At 47.1% G+C, this 23,145-nt stretch overlaps 1 protein-coding gene across 3 annotated transcripts in view; it reads right to left on the bottom strand.

Moving 5' to 3' along the window:
• Positions 1-7,978: 7,978 nt before the first annotated feature.
• The window catches only part of ALPK2 (alpha kinase 2), a 116,728-nt gene continuing 101,561 nt past the window's right edge, over positions 7,979-23,145 (bottom strand). Inside the window, exons 12-14 of one of the 3 annotated variants that reach the window (XR_006890124.1) lie at positions 22,055-22,103; positions 16,123-16,515; positions 8,638-8,774 (exon numbers count right to left, since the gene is read on the bottom strand). Coding sequence is in view for 1 of the 3 variants with exons in the window: in XM_046671798.1 (XP_046527754.1) it covers positions 8,558-8,774; positions 22,055-22,103 (266 nt within the window). In the remaining 2 variants the exon portion in view is untranslated. Of the gene's footprint in view, positions 8,775-16,122; positions 16,516-22,054; positions 22,104-23,145 lie in introns of all 3 variants that reach the window. The other 2 variants (XM_046671798.1, XR_006890125.1) reach the window with 2 other exon arrangements.

Raw genomic sequence — 23,145 nt, 5'->3', positions numbered from 1 at the left:
ACATAAATCCACTGTAGGACATGATTTCTTCTCAGTCTTCTCTTTTCTTAATATCCACAATATGGAAAAATACAGTTAGTTTATAGTAGTAGGTCATTTTTAGGTGATATTTTCTTCTACTATTTTCCCCTAGTGAATAGTAAAATGACTTATGAAACTCATCCCTCTATGACGAATGAGATTTAGGTATTTATAAATAAATGGCTTTCCCAAGCTAAAAAATATATAAAAGCTTAGTAGTTATAATCATGATTCATATTTATTGAATGCTGCTCCAGGTCAGTTATTTTTTATGCATAAATTAATTTTCACATCCTTGGAAGGTAGGTGGTTATAGTCATTTATCAGATGAGGAAGTTGGGGTTCAGAGGTTAAGTCACTCTCCAGGCCCACACAGCTGGTCAGTGTTAGAAGGGAGACTAGAGACCCAGCCTGTTTGGTCCAGAGACTAGATGCCTCACTGTTCACCCTCCTGCTGTAGAACCTGGAAGGTTCTCAGGTCTAATAATCTCACACCAAGGCATCAATGGAAGCTAGAGAGTGTAGTCATATCAGATTGACAGACATAAGGATGCCCGACCTCTCCACCAGAGGAGAGCACCAGCATGGATGGCTCTGGGATACTCGTTCAGTGAACAAATGTTTTGCTTTGTTTTGTTTGAGGACGATTAGCCCTGAGCTAACATCTGCTGCCAATCCTCCTCTTTTTGCTGAGGAAGACTGGCCCAGAGTTAACATCCATGCCCATCTTCCTCTACTTTCTATGTGGGACGCCTACCACAGCATGGCTTGACAAGTGGTGCCATGTCCGCACCTGGCATCCGAACTGGTGAACCCCGGGCCACCGAAGTGGAATGTGTGAACTTAACCGCTGAGGCACTGGGCCGGCCCCTGAACAAATGTTTATCACATGGTCTTCTATGTGCCAGGCATCTTCTAGGTATTGGGATGCAGCAGTGAATAAACTAGAAAAAAAATCCTGTTCTTGGGAAACCTATGTTCTGGTGTAGGGGAGACAGACAATTTTAAAATGGCAAAATGTACATTATGTCACATGGTGATAAAGGCTATAAGCCCAGAAGGGGGATGAGGGGAACCAGGGAGAAGGCTTGCAAATTTAACTTGGGTGGTCAGGGAAGGACTCCCCGAGAAGGTGACTTTTGAGCAGAGACCTGAAGAGGGTGGTGGATACCTGGAGAGGAACACTCTAGACAGAGGGAACAGAAGGTGCAAAAGCCCTGAGGCAGAAGCATTCCTAGAATAACAAGACCAGTGCTGTTGGATCTGAGTGAACAAGTAGAGAGATGAGGGAAGAGGTATTTGGGAGATAGTGTAGGGTCTCGCTGCCTTTGTAATGAGTTTGGCCTTTACTCCGAGGCTGACGGGAATCTGTGGGAGTCATGGGGGGTTCTAAGAAGACAAGCAGAACCTGATGAATTTGGTTTTAACAGGATGGCTCTGTCTGCTCTGCCTCAGGCAGCCTGAAGTGGGGGCAAGGATGGAACTAAGGTGACAAGTTAAGAGACTAGATGGGTGATGATGGTGTCTTGGTCAAAAGAGATAGGGGTAGAGGTGATTCTGGATAAATTTAAAGGAAGAGGAATAGGATTTACAATGGACTAGATGTGCGGCATGAGAGAAAGAGAAGAGACAAGAACTGCCAGTGGTGGAGCTTGATTAGCTGGAGGGATGCGCTGCCATTGTCTGAGAAGAGGAAGGCTGGGAGCAGCAGATCTGGGAGAAAGTCCAGAGCTTGATGTTGGACAGACTAGGCGAGACTCCTCCTGGGAATTCAGATGGACATGGTAAATAGGCTGTTGGATAGACAGGTCTGGAATTCAGAGAGATACTCATTTGGGAGTCCTCGGTGTACAGATATGCTTGGGTGTGACAATTCTAAAGTTCACAGCAGGCCTGCTGCTCAACTCAAGGGGGCAGCATTCCCATTTCTCCTCTGTGAATAGCAGCCCCTGGAATTAAGCAAGGAGGTGGCCTTGCCCAGATTAATCCCACCTTTCTGTCCTGGGCTCCCTAGTCATTCTGGAATCAATGGGTAAAGAGGGAGAAGGGAGTAAGTCTGGGGTTTCGCCAGTTCCTAATGGGGCTACCAGAAAAGGGTCCGGGAGAGTAAAGACTGGAAGAGGCTGTGGGAGGAGATAACAGGACCAGGGTGGGGACAAGGACTGGACCTAGTGCTTCCCTGGAAAGAATCAGCCAGAGCTGGAAGAGTGGCTTGAGCGATGAGAGGGGAGGTGACTTCAGTGCACTCAAGTCAGAGGAGGGCAGCCCATGTGAGTTAGCACAGGGCTTCCATTAGGGGAAAGGGGATATTAACTCCTTATCAGATAGATAGCCAACAGGCACATGAAAAGATGCTCAACATCACTAACTATCAGAGAAATGCGAATAAAAACTACAATGAGATATCACCTCACTCCCATCAGAATGGCTATAACTAACAAGACAGGAAACAACAAGTGTTAGCGAGGATATGGAGCGAAGGGAACTCTCATACACTGCTGGTGGGAATGCAAACTAGGGAAAACAGTATGGAGATTCCTCAAAAAATTAGGGATAGAACTACCATATGATCCAGCTATTCCACTGCTGGGTTATTTATCCAAAGAACATGAAAACATGAATGCGTAAAGATATGTGCACCCCTATGTTCATTGCAGCATTATTCACAATAGCCAAGCCTTGGAAGCAACGTAGGTGCCCATCAAGGGACAAATGGATAAAGAAGATATGGTATATATACACAATGGAATGCTACTCAGCCATAAGAAATGATGAAATCCAGCCACTTGTGACAACATGGATGGACCTTGAGGGCATTATGCTGAGTGAAATAAGTCAGAGGGAGAAAGCCAAATACCGTATGATCTCACTCATAAGTAAAAGATAAAAACAACGACAAACAAACACATAGCAACAGAGACTGGATTGGTGGTTACCATAGGCGAAGGGGGGAGGGAGAAAGAGGAAGGGGATGACTAGGCACACGTGTGTGGGGATGGATTGTAATTAGTCTTTGGGTGGTGAACATGTTGTAATCTACACAGAAATCGAAATATATAACGATGTACACCAGAAACTTATATAATGTTATAAACCACTGTTACCACAATAAACAAAGAATAAAAAATAAAATAACTGGGAAAGAGTGGGTTTTCTCTAATCCTCATCCCGAAATTTGCTGAAATGAACAGTATGGAAGTATATCTGATACACAGAGAAACTAGAAAACAGCTACAATCCCAATCCTGGTCTGAGACAAGTATCTACTGTGAAACGTGGACCATATTCGGGCATTGGGATGGGGGGAACATGATGACTGATTCAACAAATAGTAAGCATCTGCTATTAAGCAGGTACTTCTTGGTGTTAGGGATACATCAGTAAACAAAAGAGATGAAGATGTCTGTCCTCACAGAGCTTCCATTCTAATGGGGGAGATGAACATTTAACAAAATAAATGTCAACCCCATAGCACGGTAGGAGCTGGTGTGAGCGCAGGAGCATCTGGGAGGGACAGGGATGAGAACCGCAAGGCGGGGAGAGGATTTGAAATCAGTTGTCAGTCAGAGGGCACCGAGGACAGTTTGCCTGGTTAGGATGTGGGGGGCACACCGTGGGAGGGCCAGGGCAGGGAGAAGGCAGCACAGTCATTGCCCTGGGTCCTGGGATTCGGCGACAGCTCTGGCTACAGATGACAATGCCTACCTTTCCAGGTTTTGAAAACGGAGAGATTCCTCTAAAACTATAGGAGAGGGAACTGAGGCACCCAAATGATGATCTTGGGGAAGGGTGGGGGCTGGAGGTGTGGATAGGCTCCAAGAGAACTGGGGAACAGTCTGTGGGTCAGGTTCCCACCATGAGGCCAGAAGGAGTCACTGAAGGACCAGTGCACACACAGTCTTTCTCTCTTCTGGCCTGGACTTCAAGCCTGAACAAACCACCTGGAAGTGGATGTGGGAAGAGCAGGACACTGTGTGGGTTGAATTGTCTCCCCCAAAAGTCCTGTGTTGAAGTCCTAACCCCCAGGACCTCAGAATGCGACCTTATTTGGAGACAGAGTCTTAAGCAAGTAAAAATGAGGTCATTAGGGTGGTCCCTAATCCAATATGACTTGTCTTCATAAAAAGTGGAAATTGGGACACAGACACACACCAGGAGAACGCCACATGATGGTTGGAGCTATGCTGCCAGGGGTCAAGGAGCTACTAGAAGCAAGGAGAGAGGCCTGGGACAGATGATTCCTTAGAGCCTATAGGGAGCATGGCGTGCCGACATCTTGATCTAGGACTCCAGCCTCCAGAACCATGAGACAATACATTTCCACTGTTTAAGCCACCAAGTTTGCAGTACTTTGTTATGACAGCCCCAGGAATCCAATACAGACACCGAGGAAAGTAGCCACTACCTTATCATCCCACATAGATGTGGCTAGAGAAAGAGGAGATGGGAGGAAGAGGGAGATGGAGGTGAGATATCCTGTTAGAATTCCTTCTCATACATCTGGGCCCTAAAATGGAAGCTTACAGACTGGCTTTTCTTGAGCATATCCATCAAGAACATGTGATTTTTGAAAAAAGCCTCTGTGACGATTTCTATTTGGAACCATTTGGGCCTCTCATGAGAAACAGAATTAAATTGTTGATCTAGTGGTACCATTAGTATTTGTAAATATTTGTTCATCGCATCATAAAGTTGAAGTCTGTGCTCACATAACCCCACAGATGAAACTGGCAACCATTTTGCCGTTCAACCTTTACAAAATGATTTCAGAACAAGCAGGATCTCAGAGGATTTCAGGGCTGCTACAGCAGAGTTGGAAAATATATCCTATGCTGGGAGGCAGAAGATGTTTTTGTGTCTCTTTGATTTTTTTAAACTATTTAAGCCCAAGTGGCATCTGCAGATCTAAATGGGGGAGAAATGTCAGTCTGTTCCCTTTCAGACACATGGTCCAGCGGAGCAGATCACACTCAAGGGAATGAGCCAGAGTCGCCTGTGGCCAGCTCCTCCCATCCGCATCCAGTTGAACACATGCCCAACACACGCACAAAATGCTATGTATATTTGGAAAAGGGAGCACTTCATAATTAGAAAGTAATTGTTACTTCTTTTGCCATTCTTTTTAATCTAGATCTATTGAAACCCTCTGCTATTATGAGGCTTATCAGAAGCACGGCTGGGGAGGCACTGGTACATCACGAAACCATGAAATATTAACACAAGCCAGCCAGCCACACATCCAAAACTAGACCTCTCTAGAACATGACGCCCATTGGCAAGAAGTCATCATCTTTCTGCTATTCTCATGGCGATAAACCTGCTGCTGAAAACACAAGCCCATTTTAATGAGACATTCATTTATTTTTGTCATCTGCTTGTCACAGAGCTCCCTCCACTGTTGAGCCCTTTAGGAAACAGAGACTCTTACATGCATATGGCCACCCTGCAGGCATCGGTACAAAGTCCCCAGCTCGGTCCACCAGGCTGTCCTAGCTCCATGTCTGGGCTGTCTGGGTTGACCTGATTATAAATCTAACACCGCACGCTTACAGAGACACATGGTAAAATCAACAGAAATGGGACATGTTGCCGACTGAGCTAAAACCACGGCAACGAATGTGGGCATTTCAGAGACCCCAGAACAACACCTGTGGTGTAGGAGAGCCCACTGCACACTCACCCTGTTTGACTGTGCAAGGAAAACCGCAATTCATCTCAGAACAGAGGGTCAGAGTTCGGGTGGCTGGACGGATGGCCACACAGCCTCACCAAGGCCGTTCCTGGGAGCCCTGGCTGGGACAAATCCCACTGCGGGTGCCCCTCCTGTCCCCCGTCCTCCAGATGTTTTTAAGTGGAAGAATCCGATTACAATAAACAGTAAGAGCACTTTGGGAAAAAAAAATCACAGCATCTGTGAAGGGAGAAGGGACAGCTCTCTCCAAGCAAGGCGCCCCGTGGGCTGACCGCAAAATGCAAAATCTGGGAGCGGAAAATCCTTTCCCTTCAACTGTCTCTCCAGGTCGGAATTCAAGGCTAGCTAGAGGGGTGGAGTCATCATGCACTTTGACTTTGCATTTTGTACCTTTCTATCATTTTTTTATTTGTTAACACTTTTGTTGATATTATTTTTATAATTATAAATTATTACCAAAGAAAGTACCCTGGTCTATTGAAAGGGCTCTGGTCACACCCACTCTGATTATATATATATATATATATATATATACATACACACATATTTGCTAATTCCAATCAAAATGTGCCCTGCATCTTTTGCTATTGTGGGACTTTCTAGAACTCCACTGCTAAATACATCTGTGGGATCGCTATGGGGAAAGCAGGCTACAGGCTGCCTCGTAGAAAAATAAGCATTTTATAATCTGTAGCCAGGGGAATTGCTTCAGAAGAAAGGCTGGAGATGGCAGATTTTCTGAAAAGATGAGATGTGACTAGCTGAAGTGTTTTCCCTTTCAAATCTCTTTTCAAAACAAAAATCTCATCGATGTTCTCTTTTTTATCAAAACTCTGTGCCGGAGGAGAAGAGTATTTTCAAGCAGAAGAAGCCAGGGGTCTTCCCTTGAAGCCCATGGCCCCTGAGAGGCTGCGGGCATCGTCCTGGCCTGTCCGTGCTGCCCGCGGTGGGCACCTCACGGGCGGGCTTTCTGTCCTGTCACCGAGCTGCCGCTTCACATACCGGAATCCAGCACCAGCTGGGTGCTTCCTCCAGCGGATGGTTGTTTGAACTCTAGGAGCGTCCGGTCACTCCTGTGAGCATTTCAGCACCCTGCTGCCCGTGATCTAAACCCCCCTCTAAGCGTGGTCCCTGGCCAGCATGGAGGTCCCTTGGAAATGCAGGATCTCAGGCCCCACCCTAGACCTACAGAGTCAGTGTATTTTCACAAGATCCCAAGTGATTCATGTGCCCTTTCAGTTTGAGAGGCATTGATGGCGCTGCTCAGAGCGGGCCTAACAATTCTCCCAGATCTGGTCAGAGGGGCACTGAAATCACCTTAAAAAAAAAGCAACTATCTGAAAAGGCCACACACTGTAGGATTCCAACTATGTGACATCCTGGAAAAAGCAAAACTATGGAGACAGTAAAATGATCAGCGGCTACCAAGAGTTGGGGCGTGGGGCGAGGAGGGATGTGTGGGTGGAGCAGAGCAGATTTTTAGGGCAGTGAAATGATTCTGTATGATACTGTGGTGGTGGACACATGTCATTCTATGGGTGTCAAAACTCAGAGAATGTGCAGCATAAAGCGTGAACCACCACATAAACTGTGGGCTTTAATTAATCATAATGTATCGATATTGGCTCATCAATTGTAACAAATGTATCACACTAATGCAAGACGGTAATAAAAGGGGAAACGATGGAGTGGGGGAAGGGGGCACAGGGTAAGCTCCAACTTTCCACTCATTTTTCTGCAAACCTAAAACGGCTCTGAAAAATAGCCTATTAATCAGACAATAACAACAAGAAACTGGAGGGGCGTGAAACATTCTTTCACAGTTTGGGTGCTGCGTAAAACAGTCCCTGAGCTGTCCTTACCTCGTTTCCTCTTGCCTGATGTGAACGCCTGCTGCCATTCAGCTCTACAGCTGGGCGGGACCCAAGCTGCTGGAGAAGGAGGTTCTGAGCCTAAGGAGACACCCGTGGAATGCGTGGGAGGGGCCGGGACCCCTGTGAGCTGCTGTGCCCCAGCCAGGACATGCGTGCATCTTCCCGTGTAACCCAGCATGAGTCAACCCTGGTTTAGGGAGCCTGGGTTTAAAGCGCAAAGCTCTAAAAAAGTTGATGAAACCGAAATAGTGATATAAGAATGGGGGAAAACGCAGACGCAAATATTTTGTGCTCCAGTAAACTTATTAGAAAATTAGTAACCCTGGGGGAATGTGAAATAGGGCACAAATTCTAAAGAACAAGTGTCTGTGCTAACATATGCATCTTACACTTTTTGTTTAAATATGAATTTAATTACACAGAACATTATAACTGGATGTGTAAATAAGGATGGGCAATAGCCTTACGTTTCGGAAGCCACCTCCAGCCACAATAGCACATTTGACACTAGTGCGACAACTTGACCCGATGAAGGAATTCACGTTTTCTGTTTCTATGGCAGTTGGATATGTCTAGAGATCCTGAGGTTGGGAATAAGGATGGGGACAATTTTGGCTGCGGACAGACACTGCTCAGCACCAAATCCTTGGCAACACAACCACGCGCAAATACACCAGCAGACACATAAGGCGAGGTCGGTAAAAACGCTAAAGGTGTACAGCAACACGGACTGTCTTAGAGACTGACAGTGGATTCAGTCTCTCCGCAAGTCTGGTCACAAATCCCGCTCTGCAATCACTTCAGCGAAGACAGCAGGTGACTGGTTTAGAAGCGGCTTGGAGCACAGGCAGCTGGGCACAGGACCGTCACACCTCTCTCTGCAGCCCACGTCGTCTCTCCTGGGGGTTTGCAGAGTTCCACCCACAAGACTGCGCGCTGCTAGCCGGCGGCCGTCAGTTCACACGGGGCGTTAGGTTTTCCTTTGCGCTGGGGTCCCGGGTGCCATCTTCTTCCCTGTGGTGGAGTTGGGCTGCATTTTGCTTTTCCCGACACTTGGCTTCTTCTGTCTCTGGTTGTTGTTTTGAAGCGACGTCAGCCCCAGCATTTTACAATACTTGTTGCATTGGTGCAGTGCCTTAAACTGATCGATGAAAGTCATGGAGCAGTTACCTTTAAATCCTTTGTACCTGTGCGTTTGGGTAGAAGGAAACACAATTTTTTTTTTTAAAGATTTTATTTTTTTTTCCTTTTTCTCCCCAAAGCCCCCCCCAGTACATAGCGGTATATTCTTCGTTGTGGGTCCTTCTAGTTGTGGCATGTGGGACGCTGCCTCAGCGTGGTTTGATGAGCAGTGCCATGTCTGTGCCCAGGATTCGAACCAACGAAACACTGGGCCGCCTGCAGCGGAATGCGCAAACTTAACCACCCAGCCACGGGGCCAGCCCGAAACACAATTTTTTTAAACAGGACATGTCACCAGTTTTTAAAAAAGTTTTTTATGCTTTATTCATTTATTTATTTTTGGGTGAGGAAGTTTGGCCCTGAGCTAAGATCTGTTGCCAATCTTCCTCTTTTTTTTGTTTTTCTCCCCAAAGCCCCAGTACATAGTTGTGTATTCTAGTTGTAGGTCATTCTAGTTCTGCTATGTGGGAAGCCACCACAGCGTGGCTTGATAAGCAGTGTGTAGGGGCTGGCCCCGTGGCCGAGTGGTTAAGTTCGCGCGCTCCGCTGCAAGTGGCCCAGTGTTTTGTTGGTTCGAATCCTGGACGCGGACATGGCACTGCTCATCAAGCCACGCTGAGGCAGCATCCCACATGCCACAACTAGAAGGACCCACAACGAAGAATATACAACTATGTACTGGGGGGTTTTGGGGAGAAAAAGAAAAAGAAAAAAAGCCAAAAAAGCAGTGCGTAGGTCTGCACCTAGGATCTGAACTGGCGAAACCCGGGCTGCCAAAGTGGAGCGTGTGAGCTTAATCACTCAGCCACAGGGCCAGCCCCCACTTCACCAGTTTTAAAAGGGGAAACTAACGGTGCATGGAAAATATATTTACTACACTTTGGGCAAGGATGGCCAAATGGTTGACACAACTATTGATAGAAAAAACAAACCCTGTGGAATTAAGGCAAAGACCCATGGGCTTGCACAGTGAAGATCAAAGGCCTGTGATTATATGAGTGTTCTAGGTGCTTCCAGCTCCCATGCACCAGCAGGTTATTGCCCCTTTCCTTTTAGTCATAGTGACTAGTGCTGGACCATCTTGATAAAAATTAGAAGATGTCTTGGTCATCCAACAGCCACCCTGTCCCACCCAGAGATTCTGGGAAAGAATTCTAGAACTTTGGGGCAGGAAGAAATTATTTAGTTTAGATCCTTCAATTTACAGTTAAAGGAATTTAGGCTGAGTGGTTGTGGGACCAGCCCAGGATAACAAAGCGAGTTGGTGCCAGAGACAAGATTAGGACGCAGCCCTCTGAGTCTTCTTCCTACAGGAGAGCTCTCGCCTGTGACACTCGCCTTCTCCCCAAGAGGAGGGATCTGGGCCTTTGTCTCTGGCAGGCTCTAGGAGGGCCCAGGCTGACTGGCCTGGGAGAAGCTCTGGGCTGTTCCTTTTAGTTGGGACATTTCATGTTCAAACTGTAAACAACTGTGTTTTCACATCCCAAACACGGTAGGTTAGTGGCCTTGAACAGACAAGTCTCCCCACCCACCTGCAGATGAACAAGATCCACCAAGAAAGCTGGTCAAAGGGTTGCTGAGAGGACGGAAGGAGAAAATCCATACAAACCACCTAGGTCAGTGCACGACACGCAGTGCATGACATTCAATAACGTTGGCCATGTTATTATTGTAATTATCAATACTATAACTGGTGCAACTGACAGAGGCTTCCTGTGGAAGGGATATTGAAGCTGAGATTGAAGGATACGGGATTTTCCAGGTAAAAGGAAGGGGCAGGGGGTGCGCCTTGCGTACAGGACTGTCAACATAATATGCAGGGCCCAGTGCAAAACAGAAACAAGGGCTCCTGTCCAAAAATCATTAAGACTTTCAAGACAACAACAGCAAAACATGCATTGAATAAGCCCAGGGCCCTTCTGAGCAGGCGGCTCTGTGGGGTGCATGCCCATAAAACTGGCCCCACTGCATATGAGAGAGTTCTGGCCATGTCTGATGAACAGGGCCAAATAGAAATTGGCAAAAAGAAGTGTGCGATGCTGGCATGATGCTGAATCTATAGCTAATAGGATTCAAGAAATTGGCCTTCCTTCATTTGCTAGTTTGACCATTCGGGTCAACAAACTTGGAATGAATGGGTTGGGACTTTGCAGTCTTCTCTGTGAAATCCAAGCTGGGATTTAAGCTGTTCAAGAAGGGCGTGAAAGGTTTCTTTCATCTCTGGAGCCAAAGCATCCGCAAGCAGCTTGTTTGTTACGAATCCAGCTGCTCCCTCCTCCTTCCTGTGAGGGATCGGCTCTGCCCCCTGGAGCCCACAGTCCATTTTCTTGTGAAAAATGACTCTGTTGCTAAAAGCCAACCTCCTTTGTTGAAGAAAAGTCAGCCTAAGACAGGAGTTGAATCTAGCAGGGTAGAAAAAATTCCGCTGCCAACCACGTCATCTTTACATCTCTATCTTCTCCCATAGGAGACCACGAGAAAGGCTGAAATGTCAGCGTCTCCTGGATGCCCAAGCACTCCCTAACAGGATGCAAGGCCGCCTGGGCCCGTGTTTGTCAGACATGGTGGAAAACCTAATCCCGTCCTTCTACTGGAGGGAGGCCTTGCTTGTCTCACTCAGACTCCTGAGAGTCTCAGACAAAGTCAGAAGGTCACGGGCAGGGGCAGCCTCTCTGGTTAAGCACATGGGAAACAAGCCACGGTCGTCTGTCTCAGGCTGCCTTGAGGCTTTTACACATTCGAACGACATTTAGTCTCTGCAAAGGAAAAACTCTAATTCACACTGCGACCTCCCAGAAAAATTTGCTCGTCAGTTCTTAAGCATGCAATGCTGTGTAACAAGTGAGCCCTGACGTGATGGTTCCCGCCCTCTAGAAGGGAAAAGGCTGAGTTTGGACAAACGAGCAGGACTTCTGGGCAGCCAGCAGGGGGTGCCGTCTGGAGTAGCTCCTGGGAGGTTCCCAGGAATCTGGCTCCCTCTTTTCCTCCACGTCCTTCTTTCTTTAGAGTCCTCACAGAAAGCCAGAGTCTCGCAGCAGAGACAGGAGCTGGGTGTCACTAGAGAAGGCCGTGCGTGGGCATGGTGAGACCTAGAGTGAAGGGAGCTTTGCACAATCCGGGAGCCCCTTTCTCAGACCCCAGCCCCCTTCAGCTCGGCTCAAGGGTTTCTGGGGAGCCCTCCCTGACCCTCTCCACACCACGAGAAGAAACCTCGCCAATCTCTTCTCTGTGTCTTTGTGGGGACCAGAGCTGCTTGGTGGAATTTGGGGTGTGCCTGCATGTCTTCTCTGCACGGACTTCCATCTCTCCCGGGATGCTATTCCATGCCTAGAACACTGGCCAGGAGAGGCTTTTCAATAAAGGATGAGGGAACAAATGAATGCACACCATAGCTAGCTCATCTTGGCCCAGGCAGTCTCCGTATCACACTTCTGAACTTCTCTTCCTCTCTCTGTCTAATTTTGGACCCTCAACTTGGCCTCTCAGGGAATATGGAGCTTCCCTCCCCTGGCTATCTCAGGTGTAGACTTGTTTTGTTACCTAGTATCTACAGAATTAAAAATCTTTCTCCTTTCTCAATCTGGCTTCTGTCTCAGCCAGGGATGCTGGGCTTCTATTTGATCTCTTGTTCTCTCAAATTCACAGCCATTGCTGTTGCCTAGAAGGAAAATAGGGCAACATCCTCAATTAATCCAGAATTTTTCAAGGGCCATGAGTTCGCTCATACCAAGCTCTCATATACTGGGTTGAATAGTGTCCCCCCAAAAGTCATGTCCTTCCCAGAACCTCAGACTGTGGACTTATTTGTAAATAGTGTCATTGCAGATGTAATTAGTTAAGATGAAGTTATATTGGGTTACAGTGGACCCTTAATCCAATATGGCCTGTGTCTTTGTAAGAAGAGGAGAAGATACATACACATGGGGAGAAGGTGTGAGGACGGAGGCAGAGGTTGGGGTGCCGCATCTACAAGCCCAGGAGTGCCGGCTACCTCCGGAAGTGAGGAGAGGGGCATGGAATACATTCTCCCTCAGTGCCTCCAGAAGAACCAACCCTACTGACACCTTGATTTTGGACTTCTAGTTTCCAGAACTGCGAAAGAGTAAATTTCTGTTGTTTTTAAGCCACCTCATTTGTGGTAATCTGTTCTGGCAGCCCTGGGAACTTAACAGAATAGAATAAAGAAGCCTGCACTTGAGAAGTTTTTCATGCCTTTCCGTTTTTAGAAACCTTAGCTCTGTGGAATTTTACTAACTGGATCTTTTTATCCTTAACCTCAAATTAGTATAATTTTCTAGCCCATCGCTTCATGTTAATCTATCCATCCTCTCTCACTGTCTCCAGAAGTGGAACACCACATTTATTCCACTGAACATCATCCAATGGAGTATTTTCTTCAATATCTTCCCCTCAGATGGGAGCATATCAATTATCCAGGGATCTTGTTAAAATGCTGGTTTGGATTCAGGAGGTGAGGGGTATGGTCTGAGGTTCTGCATGACCAACAAGCTTTGAGCCGATGCTGATGCCACTGGTCCAGGGGTCCCTCTTGGAGTAGCAAGCAGACAGAGTATAGCGTGAATGATCCCAAATCATCCCTGTTTGACTTTGGAAACATCTTCATACTTAAACTGGAACACAGGTGTATCTTCCACTTTTGAAATTTGTGTCATGCAACATCATAAAATCACTCTGTAACATGCCACTTTGGGAGGAGCTAGGAAGCTCTCTATTTCCATAATCCTGCCCTCACTCAACAAAGATTTATCCAATACCAACTATGTGTTGGAAACTATGCTAGGCTGATTTCTTGCTTAAAAACTATTCCTCTTTCTTCTCTTCTTGATGATGGACGTTACGGTCTTTCAGATTCTTACAAAAATCACCAATTGACAGCATAGCCAGCTTCTCTCTCAGCTTATCACAGCTTCTCTCAGCTTCTCTGTGCAATTTCTTGCCTCCAAACACACCTGGAGAGGGGAGGGAGTGCAGCGAAGCTGCAGAGACTTCCACCTCTGGCTGTGCTGAAGAAACCAAGGTTCTTGACTCGCTTAATAAAGGGCTCTCTTAGAGAAAACTAGGTGAGACAAGAAAAACCTATAGAGAATTTCCACACTTGGGTAATCCTTTTAGAAGCAAGCCAGAAGCTATTTATAATAGAAGTTTTAGTTTGCTATTCTTTCTGAAGAAAATTTTAATGTATAGGGAATGGCTACAAGGACACAGAATTCAGGTTGAGGATGAGGGTGAGGAATTGAAATAAACCCCTAGTTTGGGGGGGGTGAGTGTGTAAGTACGTGTATGTTTGTGTGTAAAATAAATCCAGGGCTGGATTTATGAACAGGTAAAACAGACTGTCACCTATGTGTAAAAGAAGAGGTTCTGGGGAGCCTCCCACTCTGGAACCATCCAGTAATACCTGCATTTCCATCAATACCCTCCATTTCTTCATGTCTGTTCATTCATTTCTTCATTCATTGGGCACCAGCTGTATGGCAGACATTATAAAGGGACTAAAAAAGATTACTAGAGTACGTGGCTGTTTTCCAGAAGCTGGCCATCTTGTAGGGAGGACAGTCACATCAACATATAATTACATCATGCTGTGATAAAGAGCTATGGGAAACCAGGGGATACAATTTTTCTAAATGCCTGGTGGGTTCTAAGGAGGTTTCACAGAGGAGAGACAGCTCCAGGTTTATCTGGCAGAGGGAACAGCATGGGCAAAGGTTCAGAGGACGTTCTGAGCAAGAGCAGGCATTCTGAGGAGAGACGAAGCTAGAGGACAATTGTGCAAGGCTTCGTAAGCTATGCTATGTAATTTTTCCTGTGGGTCAGTGTTTCCCAAAATATGTTCAAAGGAGCAAAACTCCCACAAGGTGCTGTGAAAAAAAACATAATTCTGTGGTCTAAGTACTGTGAGAAATACTATATAATCTTTTTCCTTGCCCCGGTGGGTATCTGAAATACACGTCAGCTCTGTAAAGACCCTCTGACGTCTCACACTAAAGAAACCTCCTACACTTATTCAATCTATGTTTCTCCAAATTATCTGACAATGGAAATCTTGCTTTCACATAATCACTTTAAAAAATGCTTCTGTAAAAGCCACTGAGCTCTTTGGGGTGGGGATGTTGTAACGTAACTGAGTCTATGTTTTCTAGAGAAGTTGTGTTCTGAGGTTGTCTCCAAGCTGACCTCCTCCTTTTGGACAGGTGACTTTAGCACCCCACCCCCACAAACATGGGAACCCCTTACCAGCCACCACCACCCCTCACCCAGCCTATCGTGGTAGCCTCCTGGTGGTCATCCTTGCTGCCACCTTGTCCTGGCAGTCTCCCACGGCCATCCCGAGTGTGAGTCAGGTCATAGTCACACAGCTGCTCAAATGGCTCCATCTCCCTTAGAACCAAACCCAGCTCCTCTTGGCTTACGGCCCCCGGCTCTCCCTGCCCACTCTCTGCCTTTATCGCCAGCCTCTCCCTTGGGTGTAAGCAACAGCCCCGGCTGCCTCCATGGAAACCAGCCCTGGCACTTTCTTCCCTGACATCTGCCCAGGCTGGAAAAAAGCAGAATGCTAGAGGTATAAAGAGAGGAGGGCAGAGCACACCCACAACTCTGATTCTCTGGTCCTGCTGGCAAGGGCGTTTTAGAAGCCCTGCATGCTTGCAAGGCTCCTGCTCTCGTTGCTTCTGAAGGCACCTCAAAACCAGGAGGGTCTCTGTTATGTGAGCTCTGAGAAGAGAAGGGAGGGCCCTGGAGAGATGAAGGAGAGCCAGTCATCTACGAGTCTACGCTCCAGGCCATGAGCGCAGTCCCACGGATGTGCAGGAAGCACACGGTCCTTTCCCTAACATCTGAAGCTGAAGCTGGGGACAGAGAGAGCCAAGGAAGGAATACTGGGGACAAGACCCCCATAAAATAGGCACTCCAAGATTCATCCATTGTCCTAGAGCCCCAGAGCTCTGATTCCAAAGGCCCACTCTCATTTTACCTGCAGAGTAAAAAGGCCCTAAAGGGCCACAGGGCCAGGCAGTTAAGGCGAGAGAAGAGCATTAGCGTTCTCCCCAGATTTTACCACTCAGAAGAGCATCTGGTCCGATGTCAGGGGCGGGGTGAGGGTGGGGAGAGGCCACCCTCTCCATTCCAGCGTGTTCAGGATTGCACAGCACTGACTCTGGGGCCTTCCTCATGTGACAGTTCCTGAAATCCTCAGAGAGGTGCTTCCACCCTTTTGGAGCATCACTCCACAGTTATCCCTCATTCTCTGCCTCTCCACAGGCTCCTTCTCTTTGGCTTCAAACAGGCACTCTAGCTCACACACACACGCACACACACACACCCCACACACACCCCTTCCATTTTCTGGCTACCTTCTAGACATTTTCTCGTCTTCTATTGATAAATTTGTTGAGTTGACAGCATCCTAGCAGAACATTCCTTCTTCAATCCCCGTATCCTGGTCCCCTCACTGCCTTTTGCTTAGACCTTCCTGAAGGCATTGATATCTTTTTTCTGGAAAATTCTGGTCTTCACTCAGTCCTCTCCTCTCAGGCTCTCTGTGACTCCTGGCTCTCTTGGCCATGACTTCTTTCTCTTCTTTCATCTCCCTTCTGCCGTCTACCAGGTTTTCCTGCAGGGGGTGATCTCGAGTCCATCAACCTTTCCAGATGTTCTTTCTTTTCAGACTTATCTCTGGAGCTGGATGACCAATGACTAGGAGCCTGGCTGTGAGTCCCTCAGGTCCTGGGGATAGAATGGGCAGGGGGATAACTAGCAAGTAGCGTTGGGGAAGGGGAGGAGCTCCATGGCTCCCAACTCCAGTCACTTCAACAGAACTGTCATTTGCAAGACTTTTAGGCAGAGGCCAGGAGACTGCCATGCTATTCCAGGGGGTGTGTCCTGGCTGAGTCCTGGACCCAGGAGACTCTGAACACACACCAAGAGCATTGCTAATAGTGTCAGCCTTGCCAAAATTGTGACGATGGTGAGTGTTCCCTTCACGGCCTCTAGACCTCCTTGACGGCAAAGACTGGCCAAATAAATCAGCCACTGGCCAACCAGCTGAACTACATAATGGCTCGATCAGATTAAAATGGGATGTGGGCTGCCATCCAGGGTAGGTGACAATGGTGGCAGTGTGGGAAAGTAGATAATTTGGGATCTAAAAGTGCTTTTCTCAGTCCCTTAGGTCTGTGAGACTGGTCCTTCAAAGCCTGGTGTCGGTGAGTCAGCTAGACTGTCTGGGTTCTACAGTGGCCCGGGCCCTGCTGTGAGAAGCACTTCAAGGACATCAGGAAATTCTGCTCCAAAGTCTCTTTGTTTCCTCCCCTCCCGGCAGAGTCATGCATTGCATTAAATAGCCTGCCTAGAGTCACCACACACATACACATATCACCCCCCCCACACACCACACACACACACACACACACATATCACCCCACACACACACCACAGACACACACACACACATGCCACCCCCCACACACACCACACACACACACACACACATATATACCACCCCACACACACACCACACACACACACACACACACACACATATATATACCACCCCACACACACACCACAGACACACATAGACATACCACCTCCCCACACCACACCCTTCCCCACACACATACCACACACATTCACACCACACACACACATACACACACAAGCCTATTCTAGGGGTGTGTTTCTTGAATATTAGATCCCATTTCTTTCCATCCACAAGTTCATTTCGGCCCTTCCTCTCCAAGTACGGTGGGCTCGTGGCTGGCTTCAGCATCCCGGGTGGCTTTAGCCCCTGCACCTGCTCATGGGCACACAGGGGCTCCAAACTGGGCTGCTCTTGGCGCTGAGGGCAGAGCCTTTTTTCTGGAAGACCCGAAGGCAGGTTTTTATTTTGATCTTTCCTCTTGTTTATGGCTTGCAGGACTGAGCTGAGCACAGGGAAGCCAAGAGAGCCTGCTTTCTTGAGGCAATGGTCCTCCCCAAGCATCTGCCCTGGTATTTGGGTCTTTATCACCTCACATTTGTCCCTTTGCAGGGAATAAGCCCTTGGTGATTCTGTCCAGGGTCTCCTGAATTTGGTTTCCATGTCAGGGCCGCCTAACGCACGCTATGCATGCTTACGCCTCATCTTTCTTTAGAAAGGCGATGCTAGCTGGTGGCCATCTTTTGTGGCTATTTATATCATTCCTATTTTGGTTCAATGTTTACTGACTGGGAAGAAATCTGCTCAGGTACTTTTCTTTGTTCTACTTCAATCCAGCGACATGAAATGGGCTTTTCTGGGAGAAAATAAAGGGCAAAAGTATTGGCTTTAGTGCCCTCTGGTGGCTAAATTGCAATCTGCTGTCTCCTCAGAAACTCAACTGCTGGCTTGGAAGGGGTGGGTGTTTGCAGGACCCACTATGACTCGCTCCCCTGCACGTGTTGGTTTCCACCGGTTTTGGTTTGGTTTGGTAAAATTTCCAAATCTCCAGTGATAAAATCAGGCATTTTTCCTTCTCCCGTTCAGAGAACTCTAAAAGGCTGAGCAATTTCAAATCAGAAACCTGTGCAAGAGTCCAGTTTGTATCAGAAAAGAGAATAAGACAGGTTGCATTCACTGGAGTGCCAGCAGCCAAATATATGGTGCAGATTGAGACATAGAGAATATTTCCTTTAAATGACCCAATGGTTCCCCTTTCACAAAAGATCCTGACCACTGCTGGCCAAAGAACAGGGGGCCCTACACTTGGGAGATTTTTTTCTTTCTGTTTTAAACAATACAGAGTATTGTTATTATTAATTGTTATTAAAGTAAGTCAGATTTGCCTCCTCATTGTTTCTCCCCTCCACCCCTTACATTCTTTCTCATGCCTTTGAAAGACCATGGGTAAGGCTGCCTACACGGAGCACAGCTTCTCCGGGCTGCATCCACTCCCCAGGCTTCAGAAGGCACAGCTCTCCTTTCCCAGCAGGGGTGAACAGGGGGTGCTTGTTAAGAATAAAGAGAATGCGCTTAATGATGTTTAGCCATCGATCTTCTCTCCCCCTCTCCCAAAGCCCTCTGCCATCTGCATGGCTCCCCAACCTTTTCCTCCCCTCCTTGTGATTGCTTGGCACCTGGACTTTTCTCTGCCTGTCTGCAAGCTGCCTTTGAATTTGAACCCTTTCCAAATCTCTCCCACTGTTTGAGCTCCATTTTGCAGTTTCAGCTTTCCCTGGAGAGTTTCTTCAATCGCCTCTTGCCTCCAAATGTTGAGGATCTGCCCCTTGTCCTCGGGCACCTTATGCGGTGCAGCATGGGCCTGAGAGCTGGGGTCCCCTTCCCTGCACCTCCGCTCCTCACTTGGGACGTGAGAAGGGTGGACAAGGCTGCTGGTTTTCCCTCCAGAGCAGAGGGGTTCCAGGTGCCTCCAAAGAGATCTCCTAACCAGCCCTGACACTCTGATCAGAGGTCCCCCTTTCATCAATTTTTTAAACTGGGCTTCTAAGAAATGTTTTGTTTTCTTTTTGAAAAAAAAAATTGTGGCTTAAAAGGAAAAGCTTAAAGAAAAGTTCAAAGAAAAAAAATCCAAGAAACAGTGGACAAAGTGACCTGATAATGCCTTCCAAAGCTCTCAGACACCGGAATTCCCCTCTCTCCCACTCCGTCCTCCCCCACCCTCCTAGGAGGGAAGGCAGCAAGTGAGCAACACTTTATAGACAACATTCCGCACTGGTCTCCAGCCATCAGCTCTTCTAATGGGTCTTGGGCAGCTGTCCCAGGCCAGATAAGCCACATTAAAGCTGAGAACAAAACCAAGGGATTGGATTTCTTTTTAAATTAGGAGAAAAATGTGGTCTGGGTTCCTGGAAGCTGTTAAGATGCTTTTAAACGATGTCTTAAATAAGGACACTCTTAAGCTTGTCTTAGCTTTTGAAACTTCTTGGGCAGGTTTCTGTTTTGTTTTGATAGAAAGTTGTTCTAAAGAACTGTGTGAAATTTGCCTACTCTGGTGTCAGGCTGAGGCATGAGGGAGAAAGGAAACCAATTTTTGTCAAGCGCATGGTCAGCTTCAGGAACTGGATGTAGATGAACTGAGGGAATCCTCAAGATGACCCCTGTGTCCCCATTCTGTAGATCAGTGGCTTCGAGAACTTAAAATCATGGGCCCACATAGCTGGTAAGACAAAAACCCAGCCTTCGAACCAGGTCTGGCTGATGCCTGAATTTGCAATGTCCCACAGAGAACGTGGAGTCTGTAAAGAAAAGCTTTACTTGGGAAATTCTTTTGGGATTCAGAGAAATCCCTTCATAAATAGGGGCACGATGTAATTTATCTTCTAAATGAGGAAACATGTCCAGGACAAATGTCGAACTAGGTGGGATAACAGGACAGCAGGCATGAAATGGTACCGTTCTGGGCAAACCAGGATGCAGGCTCACCCTCTTCATCACATGGGCAACAACAAGAAGCGAGGATACACCAGGAGAATCAGAAATGGCAGGACCAAGATTTGAACCCAAATCTCTCTAAAACCCCCTTTCTCCCCGCTACATCGTATGCCCTCCTGACATGCTCTCTTCACGCCCAAGGCCGTGACCGAATTCCCTGACTCATGCAACATTTAGGGGTCCGGTCAGCACAAAATTTTATTATCCTGAGCGTTTTTGAGAAGGAGAATATCCAAATTTCATCTTAGTTCTAAAACCAAATCAGAAACTTCATGTAGTCGTCGAGAGCTTTGCGAAGCAGACCTATAATCTGGAGGTTAAAAGAAAGAGTGGTCCCCTTTCTACTTTTTTCAACTCCCTCTACTTTTCTCCATCCTTCATTAAGGTTGAAAATTAGTACACTTGTTAAAGCATTGCCGATGCCGATGGTCTCAAATAAGCAGAAAGCCCATGTAAATAAGCTGTTCCCAGCCATAGGACAGGAAGCTGTACTAATCATGCCATTCTTTTGCTGTATTTCTGATGCTTTGACGTCTGGGGCCTTGCTGACCCCGGAGGGACTGCCCCTCCCTGAGACAGCCAATTCCTAGAGGTGGGAAATGCCTGGCCTTCTAGAATACCTTTAATAGGTGAACTAACCAATCCAGAACCTACTCCCACCACCGCCTCTACTGGGGTCTCACACCCCGGGCCACTATCCACTGCCCCAATCACCCCAGGGCAGGTACCAGACAACTAGGGACAATCCATACACTCTGGAGCCTGCTGAAAAGGTTTAAACTAGGCAATTTTGAGCTCGCTTACCGTGCCTCATGCATTGCTTCCCACAGAAACCACAAGAAAGGCTCTTGACCACATTTTCCCCTCACTCCTTCTGCCTCCTGACTGACCAGGTGCTCCCCCCTGTGCTGGAGTGCCTCCTCCTCTTGGCAACTGTGCATAACAAACCATCTTTTCAATGGCAGTCATCTCCTGATCTCTTGGCCTTACCATATCTGAACAATAACAAAACCTCCATTTTAAAACATAAGCCATCCCTCTTAAAAGGCACTGATCCACTATTTCCTCTTCACTATAAATGGTTTCAGTACCTGGGAACAGCAGCAGTGGGCAAATGCAATGGTGGTCCCAACCCAGAATTTTATTTTCATGAAGACCTACAAATAGCCTGCTTTCTCCCCAGTGGTGGTCAAGCAAAGCAGTGAGAAGGGACAGTGTGTTAAAGAGATACCCCGGTAAACGTTATAGTGCCATCTGGACATACCCTACATGGAGCAAAGCAACATCCCATGCTAAATTAGGAAAACAAAACCATTGACAACGACCAGAGTAACTAATCGCAAATCTTTCATAGCCATTTGCTCCTGGAATCATCACCATGGAAGTCTGGGAGTAGCCTAAAGTACTTTTTTTGGAAAAAAATACATTAAAAATATGCAAATTGAATTCACTGCACTGGATTGCAAAAGATATATACAGTACATATTTAAAGAAGCTTGTAAGAGTGAAGATATTAAATGTAGAAAAATGGAACATTCATAGTTACAAGAAATCCCAATAATGCTGGCATTTCTCCCCCCATGACACTCCCGCTAGTAATTAATCTTGAAATGTGTTTGCAGAGTTCTTGTTTGTTTCAAAGTTGGGAAATAAATGTGCTTCCCTGTGAGAACAAAGTCCGTAAATATTTTATGTAAGTGAGAGAAGTGAATTGAATTCATCCCAGGAACATTTGTCATGCCCAGTTAGGACAAGAAATCTGCTTTGCCAGCATCAGCCTAACGGCATCTGCCTGGAAGATATTTGGAGCCCAGAGTTGAATGATAAAATGCACGTGATTTGTTTCCTACTCACCCTTTAGCCAGGGTTGCTATGCCAACGTCAGTTAACTTCATCCCTACACCTATAGGAAGAGAGAACAAAGGCAGAATTTACACGGAGCCCCTCAGAAAGGACTGACAATCTATTCAGGGGAGGGGTAGTGACAGCCACATCCTCATTTCCCTTCCTGCATAAACACACAAGTTCCTCCTTGTTTTCATCAGCAGAGGCCTCTTTCTGTGGAGCCCGACAGGCTTTCAGACTTGCATCCAGCTCTTTGGGATGATAATGGGGAGGGCAGGCCTCTGACATAGCCGTCCAGGGAAGTTGTGGCTCATGAAAGTGAGCCTGCCGCCCCAGACAATGCAAGCCCTTTGCGGCTCCAGAAATGATGTCCTCTGCTTGCCTGACCGCCCCCTCTGGTGCTGCTCCATGAATGGCTCTGAGACCTGTCCCTCGTCCCATGAACTCTCTGCCCAGAAATGCTCTGATTTGGGCTTAGGTCTGCTTCTCATTCTTCATTCATAGTGGAAACTCTTACAGTGGGAGGTGGAATGGGCATGGGTTGGGGTACCCATCCATGAGAAAGTTTGACATGGCATTTGCTCAGTTCAAAGCCAAACTCCAGATATGTGATTTCCCATTTCCATACAGTCAGTTTTCTGATCCAGGACTGAAGATTTTCTGGGTTGGCTTTAGACCTAGGGAAACACTCCTGAGTTGCTGACTTTTAACCATTGGCTTGGAGATGTTTACATGTGTCACCCGTGGTCTAACCCTTTGATGCTTTTCCTAACCTCTATCCATTAAACCATTGGGGGTGGGGGACTTCCAAACCAAAACAGCAAAATAGCTCCTGAGCTTCCCACTCCGGTTCGGCGAAGCGCCACAGGCATTCCTGATAGAATCCCAGGCACACAGGAGTCATTTTGCTTCTGTCTCCCCAGCAGGAGCAATTAGGAGAGTGGCTAAGGAATCAGGATGCAAAGAGAATGGGAAATCCTCCTGTCTTGCTCGGTCGGGAAGGGCAAGCTTGCCATCACCTTCTGCAGTAGAGAAGAGCCATCCTCTGTCACCCTGCCCGCCTCCCCATCTCACTCTACAGCCTTAACCTCTGCCAGGTC

Source organism: Equus quagga, chromosome 9 (assembly GCF_021613505.1).
Source record: "Equus quagga isolate Etosha38 chromosome 9, UCLA_HA_Equagga_1.0, whole genome shotgun sequence".
Taxonomy (NCBI): domain Eukaryota; kingdom Metazoa; phylum Chordata; class Mammalia; order Perissodactyla; family Equidae; genus Equus; species Equus quagga.
The sequence above is the reverse complement of the archived record's forward strand: the minus strand, read 5'-3'. Positions and strand labels throughout refer to the sequence as shown.